This window comes from Setaria italica, chromosome VII (genome assembly GCF_000263155.2).
Source record: "Setaria italica strain Yugu1 chromosome VII, Setaria_italica_v2.0, whole genome shotgun sequence".
NCBI lineage: Eukaryota > Viridiplantae > Streptophyta > Magnoliopsida > Poales > Poaceae > Setaria > Setaria italica.
This window is the reverse complement of record NC_028456.1, coordinates 27,227,120-27,247,049: the sequence shown is the minus strand read 5'-3', so window position 1 is coordinate 27,247,049 and position 19,930 is coordinate 27,227,120. Positions and strand designations below refer to the sequence as shown.

The following is a 19,930-nucleotide window of genomic DNA, read 5'->3' as shown; positions in this document are numbered from 1 at the left end:
GTAAACAACTCGATCGATATCTGAATGGATCAGGCTGATAACGGACAACACCACGAGACAAAATCAAAGAAGAGATAAGCATCGTAGGAGAATTGCAAACAATCAAATACCACGCATCCAATGCTACTCAAGCATAGACGGAGGACGGCAGAAACAATTAACAGCAAACCAACTGCAGGGGGTAGTCACCCAATCGTTCGATAGAACAAGCAAAACAACTGTTTACACATGCGGATGAGGCTGGCAACAGTATCCGGCTCTTTCCCTGCTAATAGTTAAACGGGCACTCCAGCATGTCATAGCCCTAGGGTACCTTCCATCTACAGGTTCTCCTTACAGCATATAACATCAAAAGGAACAGCAGCATATCAAGCTAAGTACAAAAGAAGCAAACACCCAATTGCACAGCTGCTGTTCCCCATCCTACTATTTACTCCTCATCTTCCTCCTACAAGAAACAGATTAAGCAGATGTTAGCAACAATAGGCAAATTCCATCAGAACTGTGACGCATGGATTTTATATACCTCGTTGCCATCCTGCTCATCATCATCCTCAACCTCAGACTTGGACTTGTCAGAACCTTCTGCTTCCTCACCTTCACCACCATCAGTTTTGGCTTTCTTGGAGCTAGTGCTCTCCTGATAAAATAACACAGCATATCATCACTAAATGGAAACATAAAGTGAAGGAAGTAGAAGATCAATTCCAAGGAATTCTAGGCAATAGTAATATTGGTAACTGGGTAGTGCTAATCATTGGATGTCTTAAGTTACTCAACCAGCAAAAGCAGACACCAGCATCGATATCCATCACTGTCTTTTCCTAATCTTCTCACTTTTTTCATGATGTTTCGACTTTTGAGTGGGAAATTTCCAACATAATTGGAAAGACTTTCAACTAGGCTGGATAACTTTCGAACTAAAATCTGGAGAACCTCCGAGGGGGAAATTTACTTTTAAACCAAAGATTCCAGAGAAGGAACAGGTTGCCAGATTGGGCTTTCGATAAGACGATTCTCTGCTGTGGAAGCATCTAGTAGGCGAGAAAGAGAGAAGCTTGGTTCAAGCAGCCAACACAAGGTTCATTAGAGCTGAATCAATGTGAAGTGGCAATAAAGTGCACAGAATGGCTACAATCATCAGGACACAAGGATTAGCAAGTTTGAGAGGAAGTGAAGTAGCATAAAGCACACACGTGAGTTGTTGCTTCATCCAATGACTTGGATTCCATCATGGAAGATATAATTGTGCAGGATGGTAACTGCTCACAAGAAAACCAAATGATGCACATTAATAGTTCCCATGCTATTGGAGCCAAATCCAGGTGCAGCAGCACTGAATGGAGCGTGCAGTCATGACTATAAAACTACCGTGGACAGGGATTTGCAAGATTGAGATGCGAGGATCCAAACAGTAAGGAAGAGGAAAATGACTCCTCTAGTCATAATGTATCACAATGGACAGGGTGGAAAGTAGCATAAAGCACATGCGTGAGTCATTGCATCATCCAACTACGCGAATTCCATCATGGCAGGATATCATATACAAGGGTAATCACTCACAAGAAACTGACAGTCACACATTAATAAGTTCCCAGCTGTTGGAGCCAAATACAGTTGTAGCGGCACTGAATGGAGGGTGCAGTTATGCCATTATGGGTTTAAATGGCCAACGACAAGGATTTGCCAGTTTGGGAAGTGCAGAACTAAATGATAAGGAAGGGGAAAGTGACTCCACGCGTCACGACAAGAAACTGACAGTCACACATTAATTAGTTCCCAGCTGTTGGAGCCGAATACGGTTGCAACAGAACTGAATGGAGGGTGCAGTTATGCCGCTATGGGTTCAAAAGGCCAGCGAGTCAACGACAGGGATTTGCCAGTTTGGGAGGTGTGAACCTAAATGGTAAGGAAGGGGAAGTACTCCACGAATCATAAAGCATCACGACAAATGGTGGCAAGTAGCAGACAGCACATGTGGACCCCTTGCTTCATCCAACTACTAGGATTCCATCACGGGAGGATATACTAGTGAGGGAGGGTAACCGCTTACACGATAAACGACAGATGGCATTAATTAGTTCCCATGCTAGTGGAGCCAAATCAAGGTGCAACGGCACTGAATAGAGTTTACAGTCATTGCTATAAACCTCCAGTGACGGAGTGAGAACCCCAAGACTTCGTTAGTCATAACGTATCACGATGGACATAGTCAAGCCACAGCCAGCAGGTGCATGAGTCCTGGCTTCATCTAACTACTCGGATTCCATCATGGAAACCTGACGGTACAGGAGGTAACCGCTCGCAAGATAACCAACAGATGCCCATTAAAATAGCAAAAACCTAGTAATATTACCTTTTTCTTGTTTGTGGGCTTGCTTGCCTTGTCTTCCTGCTTCTTGCCCCCACCATACTTCTTCTTTTCCTAAACAAGTAAACATTAAACAGTTAGTGAGAGAAGTATTCGTCTTTCCTTCTACTGAATAGATGCATGCTAACTAATATGAGAAACTATATAAGCATTGCAAGCATTCGTATACCTCATCGGACATAGAGCGCCACTTCTCCCCAGCTGCCTTTGTCACCTGTAAGCAAAGCCACAAACCAGCGCAGGCATATATGAGCCACCTAAGCGAAACCCTAACAACAGGCTACACGGCTAGGGTGAGGAGAACCAACTCACATCCTTGACGCCCTTGTTCTCGGGGTGCTTCTCCAGGTACTGCGGCCTGAACTCAGCCCTATAAACACCACCGCACAGAAAATTCAACAAAACCCTAAAGTTTTGAAAGAGGGTGCGCGTAGATCTGGAGACGCGAGAGGATAAGGAGAGGAAGGAGGGTAGGGCTTACAGAAACGCGAAGAAAGGGGTGAGCCCGCGCTTGGGGCCGCCGGCCTTCTTGCGCTTGGCACCGGAGGCCTTGAATCTGCATCGAAACAGCAAACCACAGGCGCAGCAACGCACAGAAATCAGCTGCTACCCCGCTGCAAGCCACATACGAATCGCATAAGGGACAAGAGAGGGGAGGAGGGAGGCGAACTTACGAGGCGTCGGCGCCAGCCTTGCTCTTCATGGCGGCGCGCGGTTAGGGTTTGCTAGGGCTAGGGCGCCGGTGACGGTGAGGATGGGATTGTGGGAGCGGGGGGAGGCTTAGAGTTTGGTTGGGGAAATGCGGTGCTGGCGAGGGAGAGCGATGATGATGAGAGGAGAGGAGGTAGAGGTGTCCGTGTGAGTGCGTGAGAAAGGGTGGGGACTTGGGCTCATGTTCGGGAAAGTGGGTGACGAGGCCGTGCTGCGGCCCACTTTCGCTGCCTGCACGCTCTGTCGGCCCAGCTACGTCGCGTCGATCGCCAACGCCCTCAATACATTTTGTAATTGGGACGTCAATATTTTGTCTCACGAAAACTCCAAGGAAAATGCATGCGCGTTGAGGCAGGGACTGCGTTATGCCAGTTTTTTAATTGAATAATGTATTTCTATGCCGGGCTCTTTATAAACACTAGCATGTTACCCATACGTTACGAAATTCTTTTAAAAAAGATTTAAATTTCTAGACTCTAACAATTAACTAACAAAAAAACTATTTAAATTTCTTGACCCTAACAATTGACTTAAATGGCTTGATGCAAGCTTTATATATACTTCTTTTTTTTCAAAAGTTTTTAGGGTACAGCTGTACCCCCCATGCATCCACATTGATCGATCCACCCCTCGGTGGACTAGTGAGCGTTCCACCCTGGAGTCATTGAAACTTCCTCGTGGTCGAGGTTTTTTTTCTCTCACTTCGGAGAAATGAAGAATGTTCAAAAGACTTTCCCCCACCACACAGAGTGAGATTTTATTAAAAAGGATCTACATATATAATCAGCCACAAATAAACGAGAGGTACAAAGATAAATGGCATCTTATATTATCTAACACGCAGCTATGTATACACAAATCGTTACACATAATCCTCATAAAAAAATCATTACGCCTAATAGATTTTATGTAGAACCCACCACCAAATGTGCTTTTTATAGAGATAAAGGTAAAGCAAGATGAAGACATATGCAATATACCAAATCGCTCAGAAGCCATTATAATGATGAAAAAAAAAGAAAAGATGCAGTACGCACACAAGTTCTTCACTCCTAACGGTTGAGTGTGCGTGCGTCTGCATCTGTAGTGTTTCGCATAAAAGTTCCTTACTCCTAGCAGTCAACAAAAATATAAGACCATAAGATGTGCTTCCAATGGACAAAAGAAAGACTTCAACGTCCTCTACCCCTGGTTGAAACAGTCAAGATGCACTCAGATACAGTATATAAACAATCAGTATGATGACATTGTAATTTCAGCAAATTTTCAGAGCCAGCAAAGAATCGATGTCCTTCAGAACTATACAATGGCAGGGCCATAGCAAATGCATAAATCAATTCTTGTTGCATCCGAATAAACATTGCTATACATCTGCACAAAATGGGCATCAATAGTAGCCACCTTGTACCTATGCTCTTGTACACATTGCTATATAGTACTATTTAAAGATAAAGCAATAGCAAAAGAATGATCAGTCTTTGCCGTTATTCTGTAGTTCCTCTCAAGACCTGTTGTGCCTTCTCCATCTGGAACTGTATGATATTCTCCTTCCACAAGCTGTTTTCCAAGTACCTCTCGTAGAATGTTGCCTCACCATCCAATTTTGCTGCTAGCGCCACCATGCTTCGAGTTCCATATCGTGCCTGAAACCAAGCAGAAATATGGCTACAGTCTGTTTCCAAAAAGAATTATGAAAAGACATACATAGCTACTGAGATACTGAATGTCATGTGTTTTACCTGTCCTTTTGCAGTGTCAATGAAAATAGAGCTTAAGTTGTATTCCCATTCAGGGTCAACGCCAGTATCAGGCACCATAGATGTATCAGCCTTGATCGTATCCATCATCAACTCTTCCACCATCTGTTTTACAGAAGCTTCTGCATCATCATGTGTTTCCAGATATTTTTTGAAGCTCTGTCCTAAACGCAGTGCCTGCAGGGTGAGAAATGAATTCTAAAAGTAAAATATGTCCAAGAATTGTTTGGCTTTAAATTATTGTAAGAAATTTGGTCCGAAAATAACCTAGGAGAGCAAAAAAGAATTGTATCCGTACCTAACTAGCTAATAGTAGGGAGCACAAGAAAGGTTTTGAATGAACTTGTGAATTATTTGTACTAGCTCATCTCTTCTTTTAGTGGCATGAAATGCACAGATCCAGGTTATCACATGATGAAACTAGCATGAAGCCCAAAGCGTTGCATTTGCCTATGAACTCCGTGACTAGTAAACCAACTCAGTAAAAAAAGCTATGCAACTAAATTGACCAAATTATTCACTCAGTCAGCTTCAGAGAAAGCAAAGATAACATACATAGACCAATCATTCAGCTACAACAGATATTTCAGATATCCAGGGTAGAAAAAAGAAACTTGCCATATGCAAATGTCAACAGCAAAGAGAACATAATAGTACAAGTTCCATTATTGAATAGTAGTTTCTCATATATTCTTGTAATTGTAAAATAAGCATATAATCATATCACAGAATAGGTTATCGGAATTTATTGATAAAATGACCTAACAATCCGCAAAGGAAATTGTGGAAGGAAACAATAGAATGACAAAAAAAGCCCAGCTAGTATGTTAAAGCAAATTGCAAGATGAAATGAGCATCCTGCATTTCACTGCATCCTGCAAAATCAATGGGCAGTTGTATAATAGGCTAATGGGGGATCAAGTAGACCTGACAAGCATTGTGGCAATCGTGCAAAGAAACCAAATCTGAACTCTCAAATGTTTTACCACTTAAAAAAATAATCACATTCGTAATCATAATATCTATAGAAAATGCCTTTAAGTCTTACCTTTGGCCAAGGGGAATTGATTGAAGCATTCGAAAGCACATGAATCCCAGGAGCAACTGTGTGAATCACAGGATCATCTCCAGGTCTATTAGAGATGTAAACCATGGTTCCTGAGTTCACATCAGCCAATATAAGGTTAAAACCATTGTACTGATCTGCTTCCTTTGCAATTTCTGCTGCATACTCCAATGGACCCTGGCTGCCCTACATTCAAAATGAAGCAACTATCAAGCAAGGTTTTCTAAAAAAATATTAAACAGCGAGGCTATGGGGAAAATGCGAGCTGAATAACTAAGGTTTCCTTGCATAGAATAGAAGGCAGCACAAATGGGCTACTCAGTCATTTTATAAAGGTAAGACTACTCGAAATGCTGAAACTTGACTGTGAACCAATTAAACATTCTAAGACATCCACGCCTCTACATTTTTCTTCTGCAAATGATCTTATCTACACTGACAGATTGGCACTGACACCATGGTTGCCTACTGGCACAGAACATTTTAACAAGCGTGTTCATTCCCTTGGCAGCATATGCAGAGCACGATCTCACAGTAATCTAACTATGTAAGCTTAGCCCTCCATCATCATAGCATCATTTAAAATACTAATCAATCACAAAATTGACAAGGTCGAACCTGAAGAAACCTGACGGGGAGCTGCCCTCTGGTCTTGGCGCCGATCAGCGAGCCGGGCTCCCGCACGTTGGTAAGGAAGGCGAGCTTCCCGTCCCTCGTGCACCCCATCCACGTGCCCCCGCCGAGCTCGTCCCTGCCCCCGAGGATCTCCTTGCCGTCCTCCCCCGGCGCCCACCACTGCGCCGGCTGCGTCGGCCTGCACCAATTCGCGGGTACGTCGGCTTGGGTAGATAGATGCATCGGACATAAGAAGCGGCGATAGAGCTGGATAGGGCGGGGCGGGGCGCGCACCTGGAGTGGTACTCGTCGCGGTTGAAGAGCAGGAGTAGGCGATGCGCCGGGTGGCACTCCCACGCCCACGCCGCGATGCACATGGCCCGATGGACGAGGCCGATTGGGGATCCGGGCGGTGGCAGGGAGGGACGAAAAGAATCGATAGCTTGCCGGAGCTGATGCGCCGCGCCACCTCGCCGGGGGTAGTTGGGCTAGGGCAAACTACCGGGTACCGTCGGAGCTGGCGTATTTGCAGAAAAGCCCCTTCAAATGTGCGTATGTGCGTAGCAGGACTTATCCCTTTTCCTATGGGCTAGGCCGGATCGCGATCCGTTAGCAAGTGCACGGCCCAGATCGTGTCCCGCCTGCAAGTGACTCTCCCATGGCGGCACGAGACCGTGCGCCCAGCAGGCGGCAGGGGCGAAACCACCGTCGGCGCTACTCGGACTCGCTGGCGCACCGCTCCGGTGGTGCGAAGGCCTCTGGAAGAAATCTCTAGTACCGGTGTGTGAATCGGGGAAGGCTGGGGTTGTGGCTCGGCTGGGAAGAGGGCCAGAGAGGCGTTTGCATCCTAGCTGGAGCAGTGGAGCTAGGAGGACTGAGGGCGTAGTGTAGGCTGTGGGCTGTTGCTGAATAATCTGCTGGACAAGCGCAGCAATGGACTACAGCTATCCGTCGGCCGTCGAGACGATGAGCTGGATACGCAACGTTACTCTGGATTATGGAACTTGGAAGCGTCCCCACGCGAGCCAAGTGTTCGACACAATGACTCTGTAGCGTCGTCTTGAGCATTGACCATTGCGCCCATTGGGAACCTGAGACAGTGATGTCATGAGGGTGGTTCGAGGCTGAAAACAGTTGCCACCAGATCCATAGCACCAAATTAATTCAAGAAAGGGTCAGATTTGATTATTCTGGATTATAATCATCCCTTATTACAAATGGAGCTCATGGCATGGAACAGGAGCACTTTATAGAGGTATAAGCCACAGATGCCTGGAATTGCATACAAATCATCTTCTATTATCAGGACACACAGTAGCCAGCTAGCTGCTGTCTTCTCAACTTAGATTTTTGTTTTTGTTGTTGTTTTTCTGGCTTTGAAGCGCTAACTTTTTTTTTTTGAATTTAACCAAGTCGTATGTTTTCAGGGTCTCAATGAGATGGTTTCCAAATGTAATGCTGCCGGTATTCATGATCGTTGGTGATGCGATACATATGAAAAACTCCTACGGCATAAAAGGGAATAAGCTAGCTTCCAAAAACTAACAAGTTACTTAGGTGAGTTTTCCTCATACCAGTGCATGATTGTCATGTGCATAACCCGAAACTCAGTTGAGAAAAGTACACAGCAGGCAAAAGTAGCTCATGTAAATCTACTGTGTTCGGTAGTGCTGGCTGCAGCTGCAGCAGCCAGACAGCAGCATGAGCAGCAGCTGCAGTCAGCCGATTTAGTGCAACAGCTGCTTGGTTAAGGCCCTGTTTGTTTGGGCTTTCAGCTAGCTTTCAGCCCCCAGAAGCTGCAGCTGAAAGCCCAAACAAACAGCTAGCTTTCAACCCTAGATTTTCATGGGCTAGAAGCTGTGGAAAGCCAAGTTATAGTAGAAAGGTGGAAAGGAGGAAAAAACCAGCTTCTGGTGAGCTTTCAGCAGGAATTACCCGCCTGCCATCGCTAAAGGGCCGAAACGGTACCTTCTTTTTTCTCCTGTTCGCCTCCTCCTCCCAACCTATCCACTCCTGCGCCGCCCTCCCCATCGCGCCGCCCTCCCCAACGCGCCGCCCTCCCTCCGGCCGCCGCTCATCCCGCGCCGCCCTCCCTCCGGCCGCCGCTCATCCCGCGCCGCCCGCCGGCCATCCCATCGACCCGCCACCCTCCCCATCCGGCCGTGCTCCCTCCGGCCGCCGCTCATCTCGCGCCGCCCGCCGCCCATCCCGTCAACTCGCCGCCCTCCCCATCCGGCCGTGCTCCCTCCGGTCATCCCGCGCCGCCCGCCGCCCATCCCGTCGACCCGCCGCTCATCCCCCGCCGCCCGCCGCCCATCCCGCGCCGCCCGCCGCCCATCCCGTCGACCCGCCGCCCGTCGCCCCTGCGGCCGCCGCCCGCCGCCCGTCCCTGCGGTTGCCGGCCGCCGCCCGCCCCTGCGGCAGCCGCCCGTGGCCCCTGCGGCCGCCGCCCGCCGCCCGCCCCTGCAGCCCCCGCCCGTGGCCCCTGCAGCCGCCGCCCGTCGCCCCTGCAGCAGCCGCCCGTGGCCCCTGCAGCTGCAGCCGCCGCCCGTTCAATTGCAGCAGCCGCCCGTCGCCCGATCTGCTCGTGCCCGATCTGCTCGTGCCCGATCTGCAGCGACCGTGCTCGTGGACGATCTCCAGCGGCCCGATCTGCAACACAGTCCCTGCTCGTGGACGTCGCCACATCTGCAGCAAGGTGAGCACTACAACCCCTAGAATTATGGTAGCCTAGAATCACGGTCTAGGAGCTTTGAATCATGGATTAGGATTTGGAATCAGCAATCTGTTAAATGATATCTTTGTATGCAATCATGAATAAAAACTCTCTGTCTAGATGGATAACAAAGGAAAGGGCAAGGGAAAGAGCAACGAACCCGAGAAGGTTGTATGCCAAGCAGATTGGGAAAATCCTGAAATGACTACAATTTTTTGTAACATTGTTGTTGAGGAGATTGCAGCTGGAAATAGGCCTCTAGGTACACTGAATGCAAGAGGCTATAAGAACTTGCGGGAAAAGTTTTTCACTCAAACAGGAAAAAATTATACCCAGAAACAACTGAAAAACCGTTGGGATAACTTGAAAACCTTGTATGGTTTTTGGAAATCGCTTTGGAGCGATTCTGGCCTTGGAAGGCATCCTGTTTTGGGGATACCTACAGCAAGTGATACATGGTGGGAGACAAATACAAAGGTTAGCAATATGTCGTGTGTATGTTCATTGGAATTCTTTGTACTATATGCAAGTGACTAATGTATTCTCTGTTTTTTTACAGGGACACCTCAGGAGGGAGAAAAAGGCATTCCGTTATGCTCCTCCACCATGTTTGAAACAATGGGAAATTATGTTTGAGAAGAGTCATGTCTCAGGCCAATCTGCATGCATTCCTGGTGAAGAAGGTGGTGGGGATAGCGTTCCCAATGAAGAAGAGAGGGATGATGATCCAATTCAAGAAATAGGGAGTGAGCAATTTACACCCACATCATCTACACGCACTGTACTGAAGAGGAAGGTGACATGTGATAGCCCTAGGAAAATTAGTCCAAAGAAGAAAGGGAAGAATCCTATGGTGAGGGTGATGTCACGCATGGTGGATGATGTGATTAGTTCCAACTCTGTGACCTCCAAAGCATTGACCGGTGATTTCACTCGTGAGTCGGTTAGAGAGGTTATGGCATTGGTTAAAGAATGTGGAGCTGTAGAAGGAAGTGATGAGCACTACATTGCAACACAGTTGTTCAAGCATTCTGCAAATCGTGAAATTTTTTTGTCTAGCTTTGATACCAATGAAGGAAGGTTCAATTGGCTGAAGAGATGCTATGAAGAAAGAAAGAAGTAGTCGGCCATGCAAGAATTATTTCTGTATCCTATCTATCTAGTTACTGTTATTTTTGTAAAACTCTATATTTATGCCTTGTGATGTATTTGTGACCTACTGTTAGTTGTACCAAACTTGTGATACCTAGTTACTGTTATTCATACCAAACTTGTGATGTTATTGTCCATGTGTCTTTATGTAGATGAGTTCTGCAAGTGATGAATCAAGTGATGATGAATATTCGAAGTTGTTGGAAATTGCAGTTGGTCAGCAGAAAAAGATGACTCGGTTGATCAATGCTGCAAACATGTTTGGTATGTATTATGATCAAACTTATCTAAACAAGTCAGGAAGGAGACAACCTGAGGTGACTGGTTATCAATGGGTTACTACAACTTTGAACAGACATAGATCATGTTATAGAATGTTCAGGATGACAAGGGCAGTTTTTGATAGTTTGCACGAAACCTTAGTTACCAACTATGGGTTGAAATCAACTACGGGTATGCATTCCATTGAAACTTTGGCCATGTTTTTATGGATAGTAGGTGGTTCTCAAGCTTTTAGTCAAGTTGAGGATAGATTTCAGAGATCTACAGAGACCATTAATAGAAAGTTCACTCACGTGTTGAATTGCTTGAACAAAATGGCTGCAGACATTATTAAACCAAAAGATCCAGAGTTTTCTATTGTTCATCCTAAACTACAAGAACATCGGTTTTCACCTCATTTTCATAGTGCTATTGGAGCAATTGATGGAACTCATATCCCTGTAGTTGTTCCTTCTACTGAACAGATTACACATTTTGGTCGGTACCGATGTACCACTCAGAATGTATTGGCTGTATGTGACTTCGATATGAGATTCACTTTTGTTGTTACTGGATGGCCTGGTTCAGTGCATGACACAAGGGTTTTTAATGAAGCATTGCAGAAATATGCTGACAAATTTCCTTTTCCGCCAGAAGGTACAACAATATGGCACCTACAATTATTTTATTAAATGAACCATATATTATTACTAACATCTTAGAAATATGTGTAGGAAAATACTACCTTGTTGACTCGGGTTATCCTAATCGGAAGGGTTTTCTTTCACCATACAAAGGAGAGAAGTATCATTTACCAGAGTTTCGACAAGGTCCAGAGCCAAGAGGTAAAAAAGAAGTGTTCAATCACTTACATTCATCACTACGGAATGTGATTGAAAGGTCATTTGGTGTTCTCAAAATGAAGTGGAGCATATTACAAAAAATATCGAGTTATCCAATGGAAAAGCAAGCAAGGATTATAATTACATGTATGGCCCTACACAACTTTATTAGAGAAAGTGCTTTGACTGATGAACTTTTTGACTTGTGCGATCAAAATGAAGACTTTGTTCCAAGTGTTGCTCAAGCAACATCATCTCAGCCACAAGCACATGGACATGAAGAGAGCGACATGAATGCTTTCCGTGATAGTATTGCTGATGCTTTGATGGCCATGAGAGAGTAGTGTAATGTCGTTTGAACATGTTTGTGACTTATAAATGCATGGATAATGACCCATTAATTTTATTATAATTATGTTGTCAACAAAGTCTATGAATAATTGTGCATTAAACAAATACAATCAGTACGGACACATAGGGGTAATAGAGACATTGTACATCTCTTCCATGGGCTCTTATCCTCGGAGAAGCTGGGTTGCCAAACAAACCTCAGCTTTCGGAAAGCCAGCTTTCGGAAAGCCAGCATTCCAGGATGGAAAGCCAGAAGCCAGCTTTCGGAAAGCAAAAGCTAGAACAAACAGGGCCTAAGTCAGCATTTCGCTCTCTTGTTAACTTCTAAAGAACTTCAAATCTCTGGCAAATGCTACATGAGAGATTTAACAATTTAAGTCACATTTAACACAAGCTCTTGATATATCCATATAGACGTGAATGGAATCAGGGCAGTTGCCATTTCTCGTTTGAAAACACCAGTTGAGTGGCATGTGATATGCTAGAATATATTGTAGAACAAGGGTAAAGAGTACAAAAGGAGTCCACCACGATCCAAAAATGGGACAAAATTGAAAAGCGGGGGGGAAGGAATCCCACTCTCCCATCATGATTTGCGCTACTGCTAAACGTTTTGCTCCTGCCACCAGGGGCTTCCTCCTAGATTTTTGTCACAAGCATCAGCACCGAGGATTTCTTACTGAGAAACCCATGCATCACACTCCTTCCGTACTTCCTGGGAGACAAGGATCAAAGTGTAAGGATCTCTGAGGCGTTTCTGAATGGCGACCATGCAAAAAATTTACAGGTTGGTGGGTCCTAAGTTTTCCAAATCAATGGTTCCCATTGGAACGTTGACCCAAAGAATTGTGTTTTGATGGTTGCCAATTTTAACACATTCCTGATCTTGCATACATGAGAGCATATACAATGAAGGTGCTTAGATAAGAAAACTGATTTTTTTTCCCGGCCACGTCATACGCACCAGATGCTTATATGGTGGATAAGATGCTCTCAAACTATTCAAGTATCGTCACTGGTGCTTATGATCCAACTATTCAAACACTAGGAATCTACTGTAACTCCTCAAAAAGAGCACACTCTTCGGCCCTGTCTGGATCGCAGGATTTCCAAAGGAATTCGAAAGGAAGTCCATTCCTATGTTTTGATGACGTCATATGCCGTTTGGAACGAAGGAATGCAGCTCGCCGTTCCTATGGAAAGGGTTCCTTTCCTTCACAAAACGCAGGAACTAAAGAATCCACTCCAAACCAATGTTTTTCTTGAAGCTTGAGATGAAGAAGAGAGAGAAGGGAGAGCACAGGCGTGAGCGAGGCGGACAACCGGTCGGAGACTCGAGCCGCTGCGCCGCACATTCCTTCGGCACCGGCAAGGCCCGACGTACAGCGGAGCCGGCCTATGCGCTGCCGGGACGTCGCGCTGCGGAGTCCTTCTTCTTCCCTTTGCTCTTTCTGCGGTCGCTCTCTAGGTAGTGTCGCTGACGATGCGGAGGTGAAGAAGCTAGCGACATGCCTGCTCTCTCGTGTATAGCTCCTGCTCATGACCGTCCACAGGTTCTCATGATTGCTCCCTGCTGGATGGGGCCCATAATGCAAAGCCACCGCATTAAAAGAAACCATCTAATTAATCTGTTAATTAATCCATAAATCTATTTTAATCATTTATTATACCTTTAGCAGATTCCCGTGTTCCAAACGCCCCATTGCATTATATTTCTGTGTTTTTCCATTCCTCTGTTTTCCCACCACGTTCTCATTCCATCCATGTGTTTTTTTCCTTTCCTGCGTTTTCAATTCCTTCGTTCCCAACAGGCTAAGTACGAAGCTTTGCAGTTATGTTCAGTAACGTATTGTTATCGTTGTGTTCCGTCATGGAAGCTGGAGTATTGCTTGCGCTGATCCCTTGTTGTCATGGTTCTAGATAGCGGGCTGTAAATGTGAAAATGTTTCCGGTTTTCATGGTAAGTGCTAACATGTTGCATACATTCTGTACTAGGCAAGTGGACATCAAGCAAGCACGGAGAAGCTGTGAAGGGTCTCTGTCTCGTCCCGTTCCATGTACCTTTGCCGCCTTTTGGCGGGGTTGCATCACTGCCGCGGGACTGCCCAGACTGGCTGCCTGCCTGGAAGTTTGCTACCACTGCTCGTCACCCACAGCAAAGCATGCAGAAACTGTGAAACAAGAGGACAAAGCCGATCCAACCAACTCCGTCCAGTCCAGGCTCCTGCTTTATTTGCTCTTGGTCTTGGCTGTGGCTCTCCACCTCTGCTCGCTCCTCACGCCGTTTGCCCTCCCACCCTTGCCAGGCTACCAGAGTTTCGGTGAGTTACATTTGTAAGCTCTCCCGGGTTATCTCCCGTCTCTCTAGCCCATCCACTGATACGAGCACACCGCCATGCTTTTTATTCGATCACAAAGGCGAAACACGCGCGTTGTCATTGTCATTTTTTTTGCAGGTGATGCGCATACGGCATAGGCCTCCAGAGCAGGCTGCAGGCATTCGTCCAGGCAGGCAGAAGAAAACAGGAGGCCCTCGAGTAGGCCTGGGCAAATTTTATCAAGAACCGAACCGAACTACTCGAGAACCGAAATTTCGGTTCCCTATTCCGTTCTCAGTTGCTAGGAACCGAACTTTGTTCGGTTAAATGGTTTCTCCCCTTGGTTAATCGAAATAACTGAGGAACCGGAGGCCCAATAAGGCCCACTGGCCGGCCCAGCTTGAGCTAGTGAACTACTGCGTTGCTTCTACTGGCCGAGCGAGTAACCCTAGCACTTCAGTCTCCCGGTCTCCCTACCCGCGCAGCATCTCTGCGGCGCCAGCGGCGGAGTCTTGGCGCGGTGTCCTCCCACGGTGCCACATCCCCGCCCGACGGCCGGCGCGCCCTCTCGGAGTCCCGGCGCCCCCCTACTTCCTCCCGCCAGCCGCTGCATCCTCACCAGACGCGCCCTCCCGAAGTTGGTCGGTTAATTCGATTCGGAACCGGAACCGAACCAAACTAACCGAAACCGAACTTCGTCGGTACCGAGTTTCCTGAGAACTGAACTTCGTAAAAAACCGAAGAACCGATCGGTTCGTTAGTACCGAACGCCCAGGCCTACCCTCGAGTAGGGGACTAGACTGACTGGGAGTGAAGACAAGCAAGTGGACTCGAGAAGAACAAAAGTAAGTGAACGATGACTCTTTATTGCCTTTTATCCCTCTGCTTTTACGAGGAGCCTCTCTCTTTATCTGAACACCCATGGAAAATGCTCTGTTTGTTGGCCTCTGGCTCTGGGTTTGTTGGTTGTTGCCGTGCCATCGCGGCTAGAGGGAACGCGGCGAGATAACCCGGAAAAAGCTCCACAGCGCGGCGTCAGTGTTGAAGGCCTCTGGTTCTGGCCTTCTGAGTTTGTTCTGTCGTGCTCGCGGCTGCTCGGTGGTGTGACTGCCTGACCTACAGGAATACCAATATACCATATATATCCGAAGAGTCCAAGATCTGCAAGCCATTATTGCTCCAGCTGCTGCACATTTGTCGAAAGGCCCGAAATCACACCAGTTCATTGCAGTCCGCGGGATTTGCATTTCGCGGCATGTATAGCAAGCTTCCAAAATCCAAATGCCAACTGGTGTGGTGGCGTTACTACTCCACGTCAAGCCCACCTCCTAATTTTTGTCCCTCCCTCCCCCGCCGGCCTGAGAAAGAACCCAACGCGATCGAATTCTGTTGCCTCCTCCGCTCGCTGCCAGCCAAATTCAATTGCACGGCGGCGGCGTTCTCCCCTTCCTTCCGTTTCGAGTTTTGACAGCAGTAGCAATTCGCGATTCCTCAATTTCTCCAGTCAATCTCTCTCCATCTCGCCCCCACCAGGCCCCTCCCCCATGGACATGGACGCCGCCGTCTCCACCCTCACCGCGCTCTCCATCTTCGCGAGCACCGTCGAACACGGTCGGCGCCCGCTTTCTCCATAGTTTTCCTCCCGGCGCACGACGTGTGTGACTGACGCGCGGTGTTTTTCTTTTCCCCCCTTTCTCTGTCCGTGCAGCCGCCTTCAGGAGCGTGCACGGGTACAGGGTGATCGGGAGGAAAGATGGGAAATGGGTCCGGTGGGAGAGGTGGGTGGAGCGGCAGTTCGTCCTCTCCCTCTCCGTCCCGCCGTGCCGCGAGGTCGCCGTCCCCGCCGCCTCGCCGCGGATACTGATGGCGGGGTGGCGCGGCCGGCCGGTGTTCCGCGAGGGTCAGACCGTGGGCACCTGGCGGTGCATTGTGGCGTTCGATTCCGTCGCCGCCGTCAAGCCGTCCTCCCCGCCGCCGCCCGTGCTCTCCCCCTTAGTGTACGGATTATCAGATCACATGAGCTCGAAATTGATGCTGCGTTGCTGTCGCATAATGCTTTGATTTTTTGGGGCTTCCAATTCTGTTTTCCCAGGAAGTAGAACTGATGATTGATTCTGAAACCTTCGATCTTGTTCTTTCAGGAATCCACAGCTGGAGTGTCTACCTAATCTGTACAAGGACCTGCAAAAGGTTTTTCAGTTTCAGAAGGTGGAAAAGGTCCCACGGCGCGTTCTCCGTGATGCAAAAGAGCAACCAATCCATTCTGGTGAGCAGGAGAAAACTTCTGATGAAGCTGATTCATCAGGGTCTGATTCTGATGGGGATACTCAATCTGATAAAGGTGATTTTTTTTCTCTTCCTTAATTTGGAAATCTGTTTGGAACGAGTCTTAAATTTCTTTAGAGAAACTCTGTTTATCTGTCGAGGATTTCTTTAGCAAAAATTATTCCGATTTGCAATGTTCTAGCATAAGGAAAAAAAATGTTCTGGCAATAAAATAAAAATGTTCCAGGTAGAGAAATAAAACGTTCTTAAAAAGATCAGGTGTGAAAAATTTTGTAGCAAAAATCTGTCGAATTTGCAATGTTCTGATCTAAGAAAAAATGTTCCAGGCTTCCAGCTATGAAATAAAATGTTCCAATTTCGTTTCACCTTGGAGTGCTCATGAAATGTGTCAACAAATAAATAGATAGTCCCCTTTCTTTATTGTACCAGGACCTGCACCCCATATCAGAATCTAACGCCTTTGTGTATTTCAAGTAGTATTTGGCATGTGTTTATGACAATTTTTTCAGACTTCAAGTCGTATTTAACACTTAAATTCCAAGCCATATATCTAGCATGCGTTAGATTCTGGTTCTGGCACTTTTGTTGGATTCCAAGTCATATTTGGCGCGTGCAATTTTTCTTTGCCGAATCGGACACTTGCACCCAAGTCCATTGTGTCCGACTTCGAGCAACTGCAGTTTGTGCCAGTGTTTTCTTTCTTTTTAATGCTACTGATCAATTGAAAGATGCCTTCCCCAATTTGGGACCACTTTCGTTCCTAACATTTTCTTTTTTTAGGGAATTTCTTGCTACCTTTGAATTTCCCCAGTAGAATTAATGAAAATGAAGCGTCTTGCACATACTGCTCTAGAATGGCTTGGACGTTGGTCACAGAGTTACTAGCTGTGCCAAATGGCATGATCAGTCAATATATTTTCTATTTATTGACCCAACGAGATTAGCAATTGCTAAAAAGAGCCACCCTATGTTGTATAACTTGATAGTTGGGGGAATAGGCAGGTGGTGAGTTGACACTGATAACCACTGGAGTCTTGGCAAGCTAGCAGTTCTTTCAGAGGAATTTAGCATTGCTGTTAATTTGAAAGTGGGTGTTGGACCAGGGTTCTGGGTTTGGGCCCGGCAAACATGGAGTTAGACTTGTAGGGGGGAGTCAGGATTTTTTTCAGTCCAATGTATCAGTTTCCTCCTAACATGGGACACTACTTATATGGTAGTGATGAGGAAAAAAAAATCCTGACTTGTAGAAAGGAGTCAGGATTCTTACTTGATTCATTTTATTTGATAGGCTTTCAACATTACAGTTAATTAAGGAAGCATTGAATCAATAAAAAGATCAGCTTAATTGTAGCTGCATCCTCCCAAGTGGTATGGCAGTGAATGGCAAACTGGATGTGTTTGCAATGCATGAATAATAACAAACCAGCAGTTTCTCTAAACACGCGATAGACAAAGCTGCTGCAGGCGTCTACACTCTACAGAACCATATATGAGATGTTCACCCCATATGGCTCCTTGTTCAATTATTACGAACACCTGTCAGCGAGAAAAAGCAATTCAGATGGCTAAATATACTAGTTGGAACCATGTAAAGAGCGGAGCAATCAGGCTTTTTAATAAGCAAGAATTTAACCTGGTTACGGGCTCGTTGTACAAGATATTTCGTGCTAATTGAAAGGTGGTGCTTCTGTCAATTTCCTCAGAAACAAAAACTTAACACAGAAAGAGCTTTCTGGATGATTCAGCAAGATATCAATTTGTTGCGGCTAGCTGTGGGATAAGTAGAAACAGAAACCTTGATAGCCAGCTTTGATTGCTTAATATAGTGTTGTACTAAATTCAGCTTTTCCTGGTTCCTCTTTATTTAGAATTTCTCCTTGTCGCGTCTCCTCTTCAGGACAACTTGTAATTACTCTTGCCCATCTTAAGTGACAAGACAGAGCTCCTGTTCCTAGAAAATGGTATTATGTCTCCCTATATGGTTTAAAATTGACACAACCATACATCTGTTCTCTTCATTTAAACAAATAGAGAGTGCAAAGAAAACTCTACCTATGCATGTAGCAGGATACCATAGCAGTCTCCAGTTTGATTTAAGGTGTCCTTGTGGTAACAGAACAGAAGGCTAACATGAGGCTAAGTTTTACATTCAGTAAACTGAAAAGTTATTTTGTCCCCGAGATTAATTAGCTGTGCTTGTGGCACTTGCGTTTGTTAGTATTATATAGTAGTACTATTCATGGGCTCACCATAGTTGAAAAAGGAACTATGGAGTACTTTTCTAGAAAAATTCATGGAACTTCTTACATGCTTGTTCTTTTTTTGGACAAAACATATTTACCCAGACTTATATTGAATGTCCAGTCTTATAGATATTACCTGGTTGCATTCCATAATTTACTTCTTACTTCCTCTGCTGGTTAAAACTGTAAGAACAAAATCATAATCTGAAGAAGTATAGTACCTTTGTAAAGTGTCATTATGTTTGGGTTACTTCATTTCTCATGTCTCCTCTTTTGTTACTTGAATGTTTAATAGTATCAGTATGATGCATGCAGAACTTGCACCATCAGTTCAGAAGCAGCCGAGAGCCAACCGGAAGCATATAGATAGCATTACTTTGGTTGAAATAGCGCAGTACTTCCATCTTCCAATCAGAGAAGCGTCAAAGACTCTCAAGATTGGAGTAAGCATACTGAAGAGAAAATGCCGGAAATATGGGATACCTCGCTGGCCTCACCGCAAAATCAAATCTCTGGACTCCCTCATTCAAGACCTTGAGGTAAATCTGACAGTGCACTCTATTTCTCTTCACTTGTGAATTTGCCAGGGAACGTCTGTCGCAGTTGTGATGCTCTAACTTATTGACGCCTGCACAACTCATATTCTGTCACGCGTGCAGTATGTGCTTGAGGACGATCCAGAAGAGGATGGGCAGCAGGAGTTGCTGCAGATGGAGGAGGAGAAGCAGGCCGCTGCAATAAAGGCCCTCACGAAGCGGAAGAAGATGCTGGAGAGCGAGAAGGAGACCCTGCAGCAGAAGCCAGCCTTGGACCTGATGACTGAAACTAAGCAGTTCCGGGATGATGTTTTCAAGAGGAGATACAGGGCCAAAAGTGCTGCCATCGACATGGAGATGGAGATGGAGACGGAGTAGTATCTCTCCTTAGCTGATGATAGCTGTTGTAAAAATGTAGACTGGCTCAACCTGGTAGCGCAAAGATAATAACCGACCTATGTGTGCCACCAGGTTATCAGACTATACTAGCTGGTAGCTGCTCTTCATGACCTCTGTTGTGTTCTGATGGTGGTGCTGTTGTTGCGTTCTGCTGTGGCGGAACTGAACTACCTGAAGAATCGAACAACATAGCATGGTTGGATGCCGGTGTCTGCAGAAGTCATATAAATCAAGTGATTATTTTAGCATAATTTTATACAAGCGAATCATGTAGTACGTTTACCTTTCTGGCATTCTTAATCAGAT

At 46.0% G+C, this 19,930-nt stretch overlaps 4 protein-coding genes across 4 annotated transcripts; 2 read left to right on the top strand and 2 right to left on the bottom strand.

Annotated features, from left to right (window-relative positions):
- Positions 1-150: 150 nt before the first annotated feature.
- Positions 151-3,207, bottom strand: LOC101761032 (DNA-binding protein MNB1B). Its single transcript, XM_004976451.4, has 7 exons — positions 3,046-3,207; positions 2,853-2,927; positions 2,684-2,741; positions 2,541-2,585; positions 2,357-2,425; positions 527-640; positions 151-448 (listed from the first exon to the last, which is right to left on the bottom strand). Exons 1-7 carry the CDS (start codon positions 3,072-3,074, stop codon positions 431-433), a joined length of 408 nt encoding a protein of 135 aa, XP_004976508.1. The 5' UTR covers positions 3,075-3,207; the 3' UTR covers positions 151-430.
- A 1,101-nt stretch (positions 3,208-4,308) lies between these two features.
- On the bottom strand, positions 4,309-7,187 carry LOC101760631 (transport and Golgi organization 2 homolog). The gene is made up of 5 exons (XM_004976450.2): positions 6,815-7,187; positions 6,524-6,719; positions 5,888-6,091; positions 4,822-5,016; positions 4,309-4,725 (listed from the first exon to the last, which is right to left on the bottom strand). The coding sequence occupies exons 1-5, from the start codon at positions 6,895-6,897 to the stop codon at positions 4,567-4,569; spliced, it is 837 nt and encodes a 278-aa protein (XP_004976507.1). The 5' UTR covers positions 6,898-7,187; the 3' UTR covers positions 4,309-4,566.
- Positions 7,188-9,029: 1,842 nt separating this feature from the next.
- On the top strand, positions 9,030-10,491 carry LOC111257839 (L10-interacting MYB domain-containing protein-like). Its single transcript, XM_022828010.1, has 3 exons — positions 9,030-9,218; positions 9,357-9,713; positions 9,796-10,491. Exons 2-3 carry the CDS (start codon positions 9,357-9,359, stop codon positions 10,357-10,359), a joined length of 921 nt encoding a protein of 306 aa, XP_022683745.1. The 5' UTR covers positions 9,030-9,218; the 3' UTR covers positions 10,360-10,491.
- A 4,800-nt stretch (positions 10,492-15,291) lies between these two features.
- Positions 15,292-19,890, top strand: LOC101760223 (protein RKD5). Its single transcript, XM_004976449.4, has 5 exons — positions 15,292-15,771; positions 15,869-16,157; positions 16,302-16,501; positions 19,005-19,228; positions 19,349-19,890. Exons 1-5 carry the CDS (start codon positions 15,705-15,707, stop codon positions 19,601-19,603), a joined length of 1,035 nt encoding a protein of 344 aa, XP_004976506.1. The 5' UTR covers positions 15,292-15,704; the 3' UTR covers positions 19,604-19,890.
- Positions 19,891-19,930: the final 40 nt, after the last annotated feature.

Bases quoted from the DNA above. Each gene is read 5' to 3' on its own strand.
- LOC101761032 (XM_004976451.4), bottom strand. From the start codon at position 3,074: ATGAAGAGCAAGGCTGGCGCCGACGCCTC. The intron at 2,928-3,045 runs GTAAGTTCGCCT...GTTTCGATGCAG, and splicing joins AAGGCTGGCGCCGACGCCTC to ATTCAAGGCCTCCGGTGCCA. The intron at 2,586-2,683 runs GTGAGTTGGTTC...CTTTGCTTACAG, and splicing joins AGAACAAGGGCGTCAAGGAT to GTGACAAAGGCAGCTGGGGA.
- LOC101760631 (XM_004976450.2), bottom strand. From the start codon at position 6,897: ATGTGCATCGCGGCGTGGGCGTGGGAGTGCCACCCGGCGCATCGCCTA. The intron at 6,092-6,523 runs GTTCGACCTTGT...TTTTGAATGTAG, and splicing joins TCCCCGTCAGGTTTCTTCAG to GGCAGCCAGGGTCCATTGGA. The intron at 5,017-5,887 runs GTAAGACTTAAA...CTCACCCTGCAG, and splicing joins TCAATTCCCCTTGGCCAAAG to GCACTGCGTTTAGGACAGAG.
- LOC111257839 (XM_022828010.1), top strand. From the start codon at position 9,357: ATGGATAACAAAGGAAAGGGCAAGGGAAAGAGCAACGAACCCGAGAAG. The intron at 9,714-9,795 runs GTTAGCAATATG...GTTTTTTTACAG, and splicing joins GGTGGGAGACAAATACAAAG to GGACACCTCAGGAGGGAGAA.
- LOC101760223 (XM_004976449.4), top strand. From the start codon at position 15,705: ATGGACATGGACGCCGCCGTCTCCACCCTCACCGCGCTCTCCATCTTC. The intron at 15,772-15,868 runs GTCGGCGCCCGC...CTGTCCGTGCAG, and splicing joins CGCGAGCACCGTCGAACACG to CCGCCTTCAGGAGCGTGCAC. The intron at 19,229-19,348 runs GTAAATCTGACA...TCACGCGTGCAG, and splicing joins CCCTCATTCAAGACCTTGAG to TATGTGCTTGAGGACGATCC.